Raw genomic sequence first — 12,932 nt, 5'->3', positions numbered from 1 at the left:
AGCAACTAGCACTAAGTTTTTATCTGCATTAGCTTAATGCTGTAGGAAAATGGGCCAGTTGGAAAGCACAGCTAATTTTAAAGTGGTTGCTTTTCGTGAGCGGAGGCGTAGCGGCAGCCTCCCTGAGGATGGGATTCTGGAATAAGCTGTGGACGTACCTGCAGTTGGTACTGGCGAGGTGTTTGGGGTGAGTATGTTTAGTCTGTGGAGGACCATCCACTGTGAGATGGCCCATGTCACTGTGGGCTTTACGGAGCTATTTGACAGTGTATGCATAAATCCTTTGCTGCAGCTTTCCAGCTGAGTAGAAGGCAGCCAAAAGTGAAGCAATTGCAAATGAAGCTGAGGCAGAGTTGCAAGGTGTTGCGGAACCTGTTATTTGGAAGATGAAGTGTCCTCGTGCAAGTTCATGCTTGGGTGTGCCCTTTGGTTGACGTAACATCAATCATCTGTTGCCTCATTGAGGTGACTTGGTGACACCAATGGATCTCCCTGGAAAGAAGTACAAAAATCCTCAAAAAGCAGTATTTGAAATGGAACGGTCATGCCCAGAGGAAAGTCAAAATGATGGTCTGATTTGCTTTACAAATATTTCTTCCTGCACCCAGAGAGGCCTTAGAATATCTGAGGTGCTTCAGATGCTGAGCCGAGGCACTAAATGGATCTTAGGAGTGCAGCATGGAGTTCGTTAGCAAAGCTTGCCCGCAGGATTTTGTGGTATCTTGTACTGCTGGTTTCCAGTGCTCACTTTGAACCAGATGTGCTGGGAATTTAAGCTTTAAAGGATTTCCTCTGAAACTTCTCTCAAATGATCCCTTTTCTTGTTTCAATCCTAAATGGTTTAAAGCTACAGATGTACAAAGGAGGCTGGATGTCACTCCCATCTCATGAATAATTAAATATTTTTTTAATATATTATTTATATTTTGTCCAGTGTGTGCTTCTGATTGTCTTTTCATTCAAGAAACTAAAATACAGGTTTATTTGAAGGGGCTGCGTACATGGATTATCAGCATTATGAGGTGTGTCCTAGATAATATTGTCTGTCTGTGGAAAACATTCTCACACTTTTCTAGTCAAGTATGTGCTTCCCACAGTAGAAATGCTCTTTTCTGGGTTAGTATTGAGATGGGTTTAGGCAGATGTTTTTGAAGGTAGCTCTATGAACTTAAAGTAGTAGTTGATAATTAATTCCTATTTTTAGGAAGTAGAGCTTGGGTTTTATTTCTTAATTAAGAGGATGTTATAATTAACTGTAGTGTGATGTGCATTTACTTCAGTGAATGTGTTCTTAGAAAAGGTACCATTTGAGAATCTACCCAAATTGTGTGCTTTTATTTCAGTCTCTTGCTCTCCTCTCATGTCTCCTGACAACTTTAAAGTTCTGTAACTTTCCTTTTTTCTTCTAGTGCATGACAGGTCATGTGTAGGAAAGAAACTTACTGCTTACATACAAATAGCAAACAAAACAGAAATAAATTTTAGTGTAGGTGCTTTTTGTTTTTCTTTTTCCCCTCCTCCTCTGGAAGTTGGTTAGTTGCTTGTCAGATGGTGACCAGTCAAACACTTCCGTAGAAGTCATATTCTTGGGATGCATTTTCTTTAAAACGTTCCACTGAATGCTTTAAACTTGTTCATTGCTATCACCCTAGTTGAGCAATATGATGGCATTCTTCAAATATCAGGTTCCTACAAGTTGTGTGTGGATTTTTTTGTTTGGTATTTGTTTAAAATCAATAGCTGAGCAAAGAGGAGAGCACTGGTGGATGAAGAGAGTGTAATACAAATGCAGCCCCTGCTAGATGCTGCAGAGCCTACGTTATTAGAGGCTGATATAAATGCTGTAGGAAAAACCTTAATCAGATTTCATATGTTATCCGTGACCCTTCTTAAGGTACAAGTTCATGGGTAAACTGAACCTAGTGGGTTCTCCAGGTTACTGAACGGGAACTTTGACTTTCAGAAAATTTTTCATTACATAATACTCGAGTTGTGTGGATTAAGAAAAGCAGTGACCTACCATAAACTGTTTTTAAAGAAATGTTGTTAAAAGATTTTCAGAAATGCTGATCTTTATGGGTTTTATTTGTCTGTTTTTTCCTCTGATTTAGAAAACGCTGTGTGATGTCATTCTTATGGTTCAAGAAAGAAAGATCCCAGCTCACCGTGTTGTGCTTGCTTCAGCCAGTCACTTTTTTAATTTGATGTTTACTAGTAAGTCTTTTCAAAATTGAATTATTGTTAACTTTTGTCATGATATCCTGTTAGAACTGTGGCTGACAAGCTGGTTTATTTTACAAAAGTGATTAATTTCAGGGATAAGATTTCTTCATTTTGTGTCTGTCTTCCATTCATCTCTGTTCACTTTTCCACTCATTTCTCCTTTAACTCTCTGTTGATCAAGTGTTACTTCATATGTAAGCTTTCCTATTAATTGGGGCCCATACACTGTGTTACAGTTAGTCTCCTTCCCTGAACCTGAAAATAAGGAGTTTTTATTCCCATGACACTTTGTCTGCCCCATTGCTTCCCACCATTAGGCACCTCTGCATACAAAACGGCCTTTCAGGGGTGAAAATATTCCTGCATTTATGCTACCCTTACGAATTCAGTTATGTAGTATGTCTTGCTTTTTTTATGCCTTACCCATGACTTTTAAAAGTATTGTGCTGTAAAGTGCACAGCAAAGCCGAGTGGAAGTGAAATAGTTGTGCCTTCTGATGGCTTGTGACTGTCTGTGGGCAACCTTACAGTGCTGCGTCTGGATGTGAGGAGCTCAGAGCTGTCTCTATTGTTGTCAGCTTGAATGTGGAAATAGCTTTTGACAGGGCGGTGTGTGCTTCCTGATTTTGGTAATGCTAACTTGGCAGTCTGCACTGCAGTCAACAGCAGCTATGACCTTTTCCATTTAATTTAATAATACAGTTTATCGTAATTTACATAGCTGGTGTGTGTGCATGCTGGTGTTACCTTGTTTGTCCCACTGCCTCCTTTCTCTCCTGACTTGCATTAGTAATCCTGGGAAAACAGCAGTCAGCTGTGTGCAGTTTTGAGCAGGTTCCCACTTTGTCTGATCATTTTATTGTCTAGTGTTTGCAAAATGTACAATAACTAAAGTGGCTTATTGATGTAGTTTGTCTTTTAACCTATTTGCAGCAAATATGCTCGAATCAAAATCCTTTGAAGTGGAGCTGAAAGATGCAGAACCTGACATTATTGAACAGCTTGTGGAGTTTGCTTATACTGCAAGGTAGTTTTGTTATTTAAAGCAGACATGTTCTCTAGGAAGCCTGCCAAATGTCAATGATAAAATCTTAAAATAATGCTTTTATGATTCATGGGTTTTGTTACCATTACAATTCTTTACTTTGTTTAAAGCCTGATATAACTAGATCTTCTGTCCTTCTTCCCTTTTCCTTTTTAATCAGTAGGAAGCCCTGCAGACTAAAGAGGCTGGTAGTTGTCTCCAGAAGCAATTCAAAGCACTTCAAGCTTTTGAATTCAGTGTTGGAGTCAAATGATATTTCCCACTGTTTTGAAATTCAGGCCCTTATTGCTATCAGCAGGGTTTCTCTTTACGGCCATGGTAGCTATTGCACAGAACTGCTTCCAGGAGTTACACCACCATCTGGGGACAGGCGGGGTGGGTAACTGTTCTGAGAAGAGCATTTCTCTCCTATCTCAAGTTGTCCCTGCATATGGCAGTTATGGGGTTTTGTTTAAAAAAACAAAGCTGGTGCAGATGCCTAGGGTTGTAAACAGTACTACTTCATCAGCTCTCATGACTGGTGGGTGGCAGACCTTTTATCTTTGTGTTAATGGGATTAACTCTCCTTAGGAAGGCTTTCTCCTTTCTTTGAGAGGAATCCTGTTGTATATTCCATCAGTGATGAGAGTGATGAGAGTCAGTGTCAGCACCTCAGGCCATATGGTTGCCTCCTCTGGTGCCCAAGCCCTTATCGTTGGCTCTGACGTTTCCGTTGAAGCACTGCCAGACTGGATGTTCTGCTTGTGCTCTTTGGGCACATCAGCCAGAGCAATCCTGACAATGAGTTTAAACAGCTTTTGCTGATACCTGTTTGGGAGTGGGAGACTGTCAGAAAAAAAGATTTGGTTCATTTTCTGTTTTGTGAAGGTGGCTCATCGCTCAAGTCAGCACAGTAGTACGGTACTGCAGAGAGCCTGTGTTAAAGGCTTATTCAGCATCCAGAACTAGTTACCCTTTGCCTTTCCTTAGTAAAGCAGTTTGAAAAGGTCATGAAGGGAGGTTGTGTTCTCAGCCTGTATGTGAAAGATTCTTGGGTAAATAGCAGGGAAATAATTTTGCCTTGTATGTGAATTGATATAAGTTGGTTTTGTTTTTTCCCCCCTTTACTGCAATAAAGTAAGATTGTCATCACTAAAATTACCTACACCTTCTGTTTTGCAGAATCTCAGTTAACAGCAATAATGTCCAGTCTTTACTAGATGCAGCAAACCAGTATCAAATTGAACCTGTGAAAAAAATGTGTGTGGACTTCCTAAAGGAACAAGTTGATGCTTCCAATTGCCTTGGTAAGAGAAACGCAGACTTAAATTTACTGTTTAGGTTTTAACTTTGCTGTTCTGGAATAATATATAGTATTGTCTAAAAGACAGTAATATTTGGCTAAATCTAGGGGTATAATTTTACTCTGAATCTGAACCTGCTGTAGAAAGAAGTCTGGCCATTGTTTTGCTGATATCAGGATCCCCTGACTGTGTTAGGTCTTCTCTCAGCTTGGCAGCACCTGAAGATTTTTGTTGGTTAGAGAATGTCAGCTGTTTAGTAAGGTGAGCTCTCGATTGTTGTTACTGTACTTGGAGACAGCATTTGGCAGTGATAATTTCTACAAAACTAGCACATCTAGAAGTATGAACAGGATAAGTTTAGGTTACTCTTGATTTTTAGTTGCTCTTCATTTTGACTGAAATGCATGTATGTTATCTGGGCTGGTTTAAAACTTAATACGTTCTGTAGCTCCCATGTAAATGTTACAGAAAAGGTAAACAAGTAGAACTAAATGCTTTTTCATACTTAAGATTTGGTACACTTTATTTAAACAGAGATAAAAAGATAAACTTGTTCACAAGGTTTCTTATTGATGTGTGTCATGTAATTCTAGTAACATCTCAATGATGTTATAAGTGTTTATAATATCAATAGAAATGTTTTGCAGAGTATCTGAATTATAATGAATCAGCTGATGCTTTAGTGTGCAGTACAACTGTGTTTCTGAAATAACTGCTGGAGGAAAGGCATTACCTTCTGTGGAAAATGCCACTTATGTGTGCTTTGAGGCATATTCCCTCTTCGGTGTTTTTTGTTAACTAGAAAATTATGATCTCTAACACTTGCATACTTTGCTAATTTGTAGCAAAAAGGGAGATAAAAATTAAATCCGTTTTTATCCAAGGCATTGTTTACAAGGTGAAATGTGTTCTATGCAGTTCTATGTGTTCTATCCAGTTCTAGGCAAGTCCACAGTTCATTTAAAAAAAAAAAAGTCTATTTGAAAGAACCCATAGTATATTTTGATTCTCTTGAAAATTTTGCAAAGAGCTTGCGCACTCAATTTTTATCTTTCTAGTTTGCATTTTACTACTTAGAGCAGCTCAGGGTATTTGCAGCCCATGAGCTGGTGAGTTGCTTCTACTGCATTTGCTATCCCTTCCTTCAAAGGAGGAGGAAGACTGCAGCATGATGATGAAAAGTTGACTGAAAAGGTCTGTGCTTGCCTGGTTTCTAAGGGGAGAGTTGGAAACGATGCTTCTTGGTAACAGGCTTCTCTTTGTACCTTTATGCCAACCTTCTGCTCCTGCAACAGCATCAGACTTTTTTGTCTGGTATACAGCTGACTGTGCTACCTGTATAGAAAAGTCTCAGTTCACTGTGACTCTTGAAGGAAATTGGGCTTGGTTGGTGACTGCTGCTGCATGAGCAGTCAGGAGAGGTCATAAAACCTGGATCCAGTTTCTCAAGCTGTTCTAGTTAGACTTTATTATTGCAGTATGGCTCGGACTTGCTTTGTAATTGGGAAAGCAACGGGGAGAAAATAGTGCTAGAGAGGTTAATACAGCAAGTGCTGCAGGTCTGACTCTCCAATTAGTTTGACAGGGATAGGGATCAGCAGCTTGTGCTTAGCTTGTCTTGAGTGGCAGATGAGTTAAGATAGATAGCATATGTTTTAAAGGAAAAAAAAAAAGGCAGCATGGTAGTAAATATTAAGCTGGAGTAGCAAGTATCACTGAAACTACAGTAATTTTCTTCTACTTCAGTATATTAAAGGTGATTGCAGTTCACGTTTGGAAGGTGTTTCTCTTAATTTTTCCTTCATAGGTATAAGTGTGTTAGCAGAATGCCTAGACTGTCCAGAACTTAAAGCCACTGCAGATGACTTTATCCATCAGCATTTCACTGAAGTTTACAAGACAGATGAGTTTCTTCAACTGGATGTTAAGCGTGTGACACATCTCTTGAACCAAGATACGTTGACAGTGAGGGCAGAAGACCAGGTGAGAGCTCTGTTTCATACCAACTGACAGCACTGAATTTCATTGTTTTAGCTTTTTTTGTGTGTTTGTTTTTTAACCAAGAACTGGTTTAAAGTATCACTTTTGGTGTTCCTACAGTCTATGATGCACATAGTGCTTACTAAATTGTTGAGTAAAAGCTGCATCCTGGCTTGCTGAAACCCAAATATTAATGAATACACATGTTTCAGGTGTGGTTATATTACATGTTGTTTCAGCAAATTAGGAAGAAAAAAGTCATAAAGGGAATAAGCGAAACGGTTTCCTTTACTGAGATAGCTACAGCGTTTCTGATTCCTCAGTATATGAACTGAATTCTGTGAGCCGAATTAAGGTGGGTGTATTACAGCAGTTGCTCCTGGATCGGGGTCCATGTGCTAGTGGTGAAAGGGAACTACTTCAGAGTGGTAAGCAAACTGCGCCTTAATGGTGCATGTCTCTAGCTGAGCATGGTCCCGGCCCATTCCAAGGAGGAGTTGCTTCTGATGGAAATGCGTGGATGCACAAGCTTGGGGAACTGAGGGACTTGGAAGGAAGATGACCAAAGCACTGAAATCTAGATGCATTGACAGTGATTGATGGAAGGCCCTTATTTAGGGAGTGGACACAAAACAGTTCCGGTGGCTGAAAGAAGCCAGGAGCTTCACTAGGAAGTTGTAACCTGTGGTAGAAGTTACATTCTGAGCTGTCCCATTTGGAAAGCTTGATTCAGCTTATAGCACAGCCCTGAATGCTTGTTTGCCAGCTTGTTCTTCCTGCTGCAGGTGTCTGCAGCGTGGCCCAGAGAGGTGACTGCAGGATGGTTGTAGCTGCTGCATAGTTTTTGTAGCTCCTCAGTCAAATCTGTTGAAAACAAGCTGAAATCTTGCCTTTCTAGCTATGTCGTTCTGCTGCTTGAACTAGCTAATTTTAGTTTGGGTATGTCCTCGTGAGTTGACTCATTCCTTCGAAGTGCAACAGAGGGATCTCGTAGCCAAGATGGTGTGTGTAACCACTTAGAAATGGAGGGTTCCCTGACCGAAGTTTAGCTTTCACAGAATATGTTTTCTTGAGTATCTGTTGCTGTAAAAAGTTTAACAAAAATAAGAATGATTAAGAGTTGGGGATAGTAGCAGGTGATTTACTGTCGTAGTTGGCTAGTTACAAGTACAAATATGTTAGGTCACAGTTCGACATTCTTACCATGTTCTGGGAAAGTTCAGGTTGCAGGGTAACATTCTCAAAATTGCAAGTGTTTGGCTTGCAGCCAAAATGACACTCGAATTTTCCTTCTAGAAGTTCTTTTGGGAAGGCAGGGTGGCATGCTTTAGCTTGGCAGCAGTGGCAGAAATTTTGTGTAGGCAGCACAACTTCATTAAAATTCCTTTCAGAAAGTATCAGTGCACACCATGAAACAGCAGAAGTTTGCCAGTGATAATGTGTGAGCTGACACAGGCAGGATGCAGGAATGACCACAAAACCACAGATGAAACGCGAAGTGTAAATGTATTTTCACTACCTTGCAAACCAGGGGACCTCCAGAGCAGCACCCAGGTGGAGGCATGCAAATGGGAATGCAGGCACTGTCGAGCTCAATCCCAGATAGAGGGTGAAAAAACTTTTGAACCTCCTGCTTTTGCCTCTCTATCAGGGATTTTTTGCAGACACCGTTTTCTGCTCCGCTTTGATCTTTCCCACAGCAAGGCAGGATCTCAAGCATGTTGGATAAGGTATCTCTGAGTCTGTCACAGGTCTGTTATCTGAACACAGATGTTCTACTTGTCAAGCACACAAAACTAAACAGCAATTAGTGTATGTGTGTTTTGACATCCCAGCTGCAAGTTGCTCAAGTGTGTTTACAATCCTCCTTTGCTGATCTTCTGCTATTTTCTCACAGATACTATGGGAATCTTATTTCTTGGAATTACTGCTGGAAAGTTGACATTCTACTCATAACATTTTTATCGGTGTAGAGCATGTTTACATTTGTCCAAAAAAGGGAAGGTAGCTTTATCTAATAGCTGCTCTATTTTTCCTTCATGAAAGTAAATCTGAAGAAAAGAAGGCTTCGAGGAGACCTTATTGTAGATCTCCTTATTGAGGACGCCAGTATCTCAAGGGGGCTACAAGAAAGCTGGTGAGGGGCTTTTTAGGATGTCGGGTAGTGATAGGACTAGAGAGACTGGATTAAAGCCAGAGATGGATCCGTTTAGATTGGGCATTAGGAAGTTCTTCCCCATGAGGGTGGTGAGACATGGGCACAGGCTGCCCAGAGAGGGGATGGAAGCCCCATCCCAGGAAGTTTTTAAGGCCAGGCTGGATGTTATTTGTCTTTTTCTGTGGTGATGTGCCTTATTCTTTTCTTTTTCTCTCTTGTTTAAGGTTTATGATGCTGCAGTCAGATGGCTGAAGTATGATGAGACAAATCGCCAGCCATACATGGTTGATATTCTTGCTAAAGTCCGATTTCCTCTTATATCAAAGAACTTCTTAAGTAAAACAGTTCAGGCTGAACCACTTATTCAGGATAACCCAGAATGCCTTAAAATGGTGATCAGTAAGTTGAATTCTAGCTGAAGTCTTTAAAATTCTGTATAATTAAAAAATACTGTGGAATTTTAAAAAACTGTTTGCTTTAAAATGCTCTGACAACATTTTCATATTAAATTCAACTGACTGTGTTCCCTCTAGGATGCTGTGTTTAGTCCAAGTTGGATGGATTAGCAGATTATCATTTAAATAAAGCCCAGTTTATGTAACTAAGTGTGACTTTATTTCTTTTCTCCTAGCAAAGGTCGCGAACTCTATGACAAATAATTCAGATTTCATCAATGAATTGTTAGAGTAACTGGAAGTGTTAGTGTGCCTTGGGACAGACTAGTAACTTCAGTATTGTTCGTATTCCTATGTGAATTAATAAAAAATACTTTATATCAATTTTGAATATTACAAAGCTTCCCTAATCAAATGAGAACATCAAGCATATGTTGTGCTGTTTTTATCTCTAATATATACTGACTATTGTGCCTACAGGCAGTTGCATTTTCAAGGTGCAGATGAGATAGAGAACAAACTTCCCACTTGTTTTTAGAAACCATTTGTGAAGTTTTATCATATAAGAAGGAAAAGGCTAGATGCTGACAAATATTCTAGAAAGAAACTATTTTATTTTAGTAGTGGTTAACTAGTTGGCTTCATTTTAGTGTAAATTTAAAAAACAGTACGCAACTGTGTTCCTTCAGTTTTGATGAGTGAACTTTCAAATTAACTTAGGTATAGGTAAGTATTTGCTGACCGTTGACGTCTCAGTCATGCTTCTTGTAGGACATGGAATTGGGTGCATTGTTTAAGAAATAAGGATTTTTTTCTGGTTGTAGACTTATAATGTCATTAACTTTTACATTCTTTAGAATGTTTCTTAGGAGAATGCTTATTTTTTTGTACCAGTTATAACATACTTTGCATTGTCAAGCTAAGAACAAAAGTGAGGGATTTTTGTGAGGCACAATGTGCTAGAGATGCCTTCCTTATTAATCAGAAATTATGGGGTGAGGAGGTGAGCATGGTTGTCTACTCACTGCATTCAAGTCCCTTCTTTTAATGTTAGTGTTGTCGTCTTTAAGTTCCCAATTCTGGTGTTCTGTTCTTTGGGTTTGCTTCCTTTTGCCTGTTTCAATGTGGTAAACTTTAATTGCTTGTTAATATTGGCTAAAAGAGCTGATATAACATGAGTCGATATCCATATCCTCTTTTCACATGGAGCAGGCAATCTGAAATAGAGCATAAATCTGGATGTACGCTCCCATCCTTATGTGCTGCCGTGCATTCTTCCCTCTTAAATCAAAGCTGGCCGGGGGTAATGTAGAGACTTGGTTTTCCCCTTCCCTCCTCACCCTGTTCGTGCCTCTGAAACATCGCTTTCCACGTACAAGCTACGCTGGATCTGCAAATAGTTGTTATCTTCCTTCTAGGTGGGATGCGATACCATCTGCTTTCCCCAGAAGACAGAGAAGAGTTAGTGGAAGGTACACGGCCAAGAAGAAAAAAACATGACTATCGCATTGCTCTGTTTGGAGGCTCACAGCCCCAGTCCTGCAGATATTTTAATCCAAAGGTAATCGTTACCTCAGAATGCATTAAGATTCACTGTTTGTAATCTTAGTGTTTTATTTGCTGATGATAATAACTAAGACATAATGATCTACAAAACGGTACTAGGAAGGATGTATTTCCTGCCTCTTGGGTATAGAGTTGGAAGAGTTAGGTATTTTCAAATCTCTATACCTAGATGTAATATTTAATTTTTAGTTGGCTGATTATGTGTGTGCTTATTGGCAACTTTATATATAGAGCTCTGATAAATCCATCCGAGTTGAGAATTGATTGGTATGTGCATCTTGCAGCTGGAACTAAATAAAAGATCACCGAAACGCCAAGGAATCGGTTAGGAATATATGAAAGTCTATATGCATGTGCGTGCATGTATGTGTTCAGAGAATAACTTGAAGCAATTTCTTCTTTTGCACAAGTTACGTTATTGGATCATAAGTTAGCGTAGAACCCGAATTTGGAGCGCAACATGGTTTTTTTCAGTGCAATTATTATAAGTATGTAACCACTTTCTAAATCCCAGTGGTTGACGATTTTATTAGCTCGTAAGAGCATATAAGGAGAAGGATTGGGAGGCAGGTATTCAGTAAGTGGAGAAGAGTGAATTTCTGCAACAAAAGAACTCGAAATGGCAGATTTAGAGCAGGCAGGCTTTGCCTGAAATATGTTTCCATGTTTTCTGAATAAAACCAAGGCAGAGGAATGCTGTATATTTCAGCTATGCAGACTAGATTGTCTAGAAACGTCAGCCGCATGTGAAAGGATGATCCATACTGTGCTTTACCAGGCAAGCGTATGCAGTAATACAGAAAGCAGTTGCTATGTAAACATCAGGGCTCTGTTACAAGATCACATACATGTAATATTTTGTTGCAGAAATTCTGATTTGTGTGAATTTTATAGTCAATGTGAGCCCTGTCAAATCTAATTCAGAAGAAGGAAGTCTATGGGATCTGTTTTGGTCTCGTCATTCACATTCCCTTATGCAAGATAAAATTGAAGGTACCTTCTTTGAGCACTTGACTCTGAAGAAAAACTTCCCAGCTTTGCTGACTTAGTTTGAGAGATATTTAATATGTGTATTGGGTTTTGTGTGGGTTTGTGTTTGGTGGTTTGTTGGTTTTGGTTTTTTTTAATTGGGAATTCCAAATTCCAAAGTAATGACCACCTTCGTCCTTTGTACACGTGGACAAGTAAGCGATATTCCAGCTGGGAGTGAGGAGGTGAAGGGAACAGAGCAGATAATTCTTTTCCAAGGTTTGATTTGAGGAAGCCTTTGGGCAGAGCATTCATCCTTTTCAGTTACTTGATTTTGGCATTTTAACAAGTTGTAATTCACCCATTATGCTCTGACCTTTCTTTATGTTAGAAGGAAATCAGATCAAAGTTTCTTTCTTGTAATCTCTAGTGATTTATGTTGGAACAAAGCTGATTTTAGGCAGCATGGAAACCAGTTTTGAGACCTATTGTCCCAGTCATTATTAGCAATGGTATTATCAGCATAGTGTGCATGTGGTCTCTACCAACCTAACCGAGAGGTTAAATTGCTGAAGTGCCTTATGTCGACGACAGGCAGAACTCTAAAGATGGGGATAGTTGCTTGATCGCTCTTTTTAAACTAATATAATGCCCATCTCCAGTTGTCACCATGCATTTTCTGAAAACTTTAAGCTTGTTTGAAAAATAAATCTCAGTGGGAGCACCAGGCAAAGACAACTAAAAGGAAAATTACATATTTAGCTAAGGTGATCTTCAGTCAGACCTAAACTTTACAGTTTTGTAATATTACTATGAGGAAAGCTGTTTTGTGAACAGTAATGTCTATATATCACAGAATGCTAGGGGTTGGAAGGGACCTTGAAAGACCTTCTAGTCCAACCCCTCTGCTGGAGTAGATCCCACCGGAACACGTCCAGGTGGGTTTTGAATGTCTCCAGAGAAGGAGACTCCACAACCTCCCTGGGCAGTCTGTGCCAGGGCTCTGTCACCCTCACAGAGGAAAGTATTTTTCTAATGTTTTTGTGGAACCTCCTACGCTCCAGCTTGTATCCGTTCCCCCTTGTCCTGTCATTGGACATCACTGAAAAGAGCCTGGCTCCGTCCTCCTGACTCTCACCATTTATATATTTCTAAACATTTATGAGGTCACCCCTGAGTCTCCTCCAAGCTAAAGAGCCCCAGCTCCTTCAGCCTTTCCTCATCAGGGAGATGTTCCACTTCCTTCAGCATCTCTGTGGCTGCGCTGGACTCTCTCCAGCAGTTCCCTGTCTCTCTTGAGCTGAGGGGCCCAG

At 39.9% G+C, this 12,932-nt stretch overlaps 1 protein-coding gene across 1 annotated transcript in view; it reads left to right on the top strand.

Annotated features, from left to right (window-relative positions):
* Positions 1 to 2,117: 2,117 nt before the first annotated feature.
* KLHL7 (kelch-like family member 7) overlaps positions 2,118 to 12,932 on the top strand; it is a 22,065-nt gene continuing 11,250 nt past the window's right edge. Inside the window, exons 1-6 of the mRNA XM_009875008.1 lie at positions 2,118 to 2,214; positions 3,157 to 3,250; positions 4,430 to 4,554; positions 6,359 to 6,534; positions 8,914 to 9,088; positions 10,503 to 10,645. Coding sequence (XP_009873310.1) covers positions 2,136 to 2,214; positions 3,157 to 3,250; positions 4,430 to 4,554; positions 6,359 to 6,534; positions 8,914 to 9,088; positions 10,503 to 10,645 — 792 coding nt within the window. The 5' untranslated portion in view covers positions 2,118 to 2,135. The remainder of the gene's footprint in view (positions 2,215 to 3,156; positions 3,251 to 4,429; positions 4,555 to 6,358; positions 6,535 to 8,913; positions 9,089 to 10,502; positions 10,646 to 12,932) is intronic.

The sequence above is a fragment of the Apaloderma vittatum genome, unplaced genomic scaffold (assembly GCF_000703405.1).
Source record: "Apaloderma vittatum isolate BGI_N311 unplaced genomic scaffold, ASM70340v1 scaffold2148, whole genome shotgun sequence".
NCBI lineage: Eukaryota > Metazoa > Chordata > Aves > Trogoniformes > Trogonidae > Apaloderma > Apaloderma vittatum.
Note: the sequence above shows the minus strand (reverse complement) of the source record. Positions and strands in the feature narration are given on the sequence as shown.